The following is a 2,504-nucleotide window of genomic DNA, read 5'->3' on the forward strand; positions in this document are numbered from 1 at the left end:
GGATCTGAGCGTGATATAACCCAAAATTCCTAAATATAATTTCTTCTTCTTCTTTTGGTTTCACTCAGCCCGAACCTCTTATACACCTTAGCAGCCTTCTTTCTCTCTTCACGCGTGCGGCGACAACCAACCCTCTGACTAGCCGGAGTGAACGACGCCTCGGTCAGTCGGTAACCGGGAACGCACGGGGACAACAACACGTCCCCACACCTCCTCTTTGCTTCGATCTAGAACCGCGCAACGAACTACCACCATATGCGATGGCCGTTCAACCTAAACCCCTAGTCCGACTCTAACTTACTCCCGGACAATAGCTCTGGCACTGGTCGAACCCCGATAGTAAGCTAAGTTCCTAAACCCCTTTTATCTTTTAATTTTTTTAAGCTCTAGGATTCACATAGTACTTAGAATTAAACTAGAAACTAAACTCTACTTTTTAGTATTCATGTAATTGAACTGATAAACCGAAAATAAAATACCTCTTTCTCTTGGTATTTTCTATTGCTTGAAGAATATGTTCCTTGCTGAGAAATTTTTGTTACAGTGTTTTTATTTTCCCATTTTTCGTCCCCTTTTACGTTGCTTTTTCTCGGGGTTAAATACCCATTACAAAAAAAATAGTTAATTCTGCAGAAATGTAAAATGCTAGCATGGGCAACATTTGATGGTGTGCTAGTGCAGGCACCGGAAACATCGAAGTATGGTGCTGACCTGGGTAACAACAAGGTATGGGAGCTGCTGTTGGGCAGGGTGCTTGCGTGGGAAACATCAAGGTATTGGCAGTATGGGGGACCAAAATTGGTTATTACATCTATCTAAAATTATTTTTTACCGAAAATGTTAATATTGAGTGTTACCTAAAATGTTTAACATTTTCGGTAAAGCGCTACTTAAAATATTATTTTTTACCGGAAATGTTAATATTGGATTCTACAGGAAATTTGTTAGCGAAATTAATATTTTTGGTAAAAAAATAATGTTTTAGATAGCGCTTTATCATGAATGTAAAAAAATATTAACATTTTCGCTAGAATATTTCTTTAACCGTATATTAAGACTGCCGTACAGAAAAACCACCGAATGTCACAAATCCCAACCAAAGTATATCTTGGGATACAGCTTGACTACTTGAGAACGGAATCAATGAAGTTTTGATTATGTTTGTTATTTCATGTATTATATGATTATTTTATAATTTTTAAACGAAACAAATATAATTCAATGAACTCTAATTTACATTATCATATTATTTACGTAAATTATTCCATCGAATTTCTATTTTTAACCAATTCTATCAAATATTAATTATGTGAGGACAAAAATATTGAAAAGCTTGAGTTACGTAGAATCTCCAGATTCTGCCTGAATTGAAGTGTCAAATAAGTCAACCAATAATACGGTGCCACGTCACAGTGTTTAAAAATTAATAGAACGTGGCGGGTTTTTGTTGGTTAAAAATTTCCAGACAGATGCCACGTGGTAGCTGTCGCTACGAAAAGGAAAAGGCGGGGAAGTAATTAATATCGCCCTTCTCCCGCGACTTGCTTTTCTTGGACTTGATTTTTATTTTAAATCTAGTTTTCGTTTTTGATACACTTTCACTCACTCACTCAACATATTAAAATGCGAGAGAAAGCAATGGAAACCAAAGCCACGATGAAATGGAATCAAAACCCCAACGACGTCATGAAACGACCCTCCTCTTCAAATTCCGAGTCAATGACTCACCACGAGTTCCCGCACTCACCTTTCCGACTCCACTCTCCTCTCCGATCCGACCACGGGGACCCCGACAATATCTCCAATTACTTTTCCCTTGAAGCTTCCCCCGTTAAACCCCCCTTCGACAACTCCAAGGCACTCGTTGCCATCGACAAGTCCACCCAGTTCAACCCCAATTCTTCTTCTTTTTCACCGCCTCCTCCGAGTACTCCACCGCAACATTCGTTGCATTTGACAGTGAACCGCGTCGTGAGGGAGGAGGGGCCGGGGGCGACGACGAGGACCGGGATAAGTGGTTCAGCTGGAGGAGGAGGAGCGGGAGTGGCGGCGGTACTGAGGAGATCGAAGGTACATCATAGGGTGATTATGGCGGCTTTAGGGTTTCGATTAAGCGAGATCGTTTTGTGCTTGATTTCTTTCTCTGTTATGGCTGCTGATAAATCACAAGGCTGGAGTGGTGACTCTTATGATCGCTATAAAGAATACAGGTTTTTCTCTTTTTACTTATTTGATGACTTGAGGCTTTCTTAATTAAAATTCTGCTACAATTTGGTCAAAATAGAAATAAATTGAGTTGCCCCTTTTCTCCATATATTTATTGCATTTTCCATATCCATTCGTCGTTTGATTGTATGTGTAAATTTGGCAGGTACTGTTTATCAGTAAATGTGATTGGGTTTGTATGTGCGGGGTTTCAAGCCTATGATGTAGCTCACTATCTCATGACAGAAACGCATGTCATTCACCATCACCTTTTTCTGTCTTTCGCCTTCTTCATGGAT

The 2,504-nt window shown here is 39.8% G+C and overlaps 1 protein-coding gene across 1 annotated transcript; it reads left to right on the forward strand.

The window, feature by feature from the left end:
- Positions 1-1,622: 1,622 nt before the first annotated feature.
- Positions 1,623-2,501, forward strand: LOC120201451 (CASP-like protein 4A2; the record flags this gene model as incomplete). Its single annotated transcript, XM_039202062.1, has 2 exons — positions 1,623-2,210; positions 2,372-2,501. Coding segments are annotated over exons 1-2 (717 nt in total), but the record flags the coding sequence as incomplete, so codon positions are not given.
- Positions 2,502-2,504: the final 3 nt, after the last annotated feature.

Source organism: Hibiscus syriacus, unplaced genomic scaffold (assembly GCF_006381635.1).
Source record: "Hibiscus syriacus cultivar Baekdansim isolate YM2019G1 unplaced genomic scaffold, ASM638163v2 tig00007227_pilon, whole genome shotgun sequence".
Lineage (NCBI taxonomy): Eukaryota > Viridiplantae > Streptophyta > Magnoliopsida > Malvales > Malvaceae > Hibiscus > Hibiscus syriacus.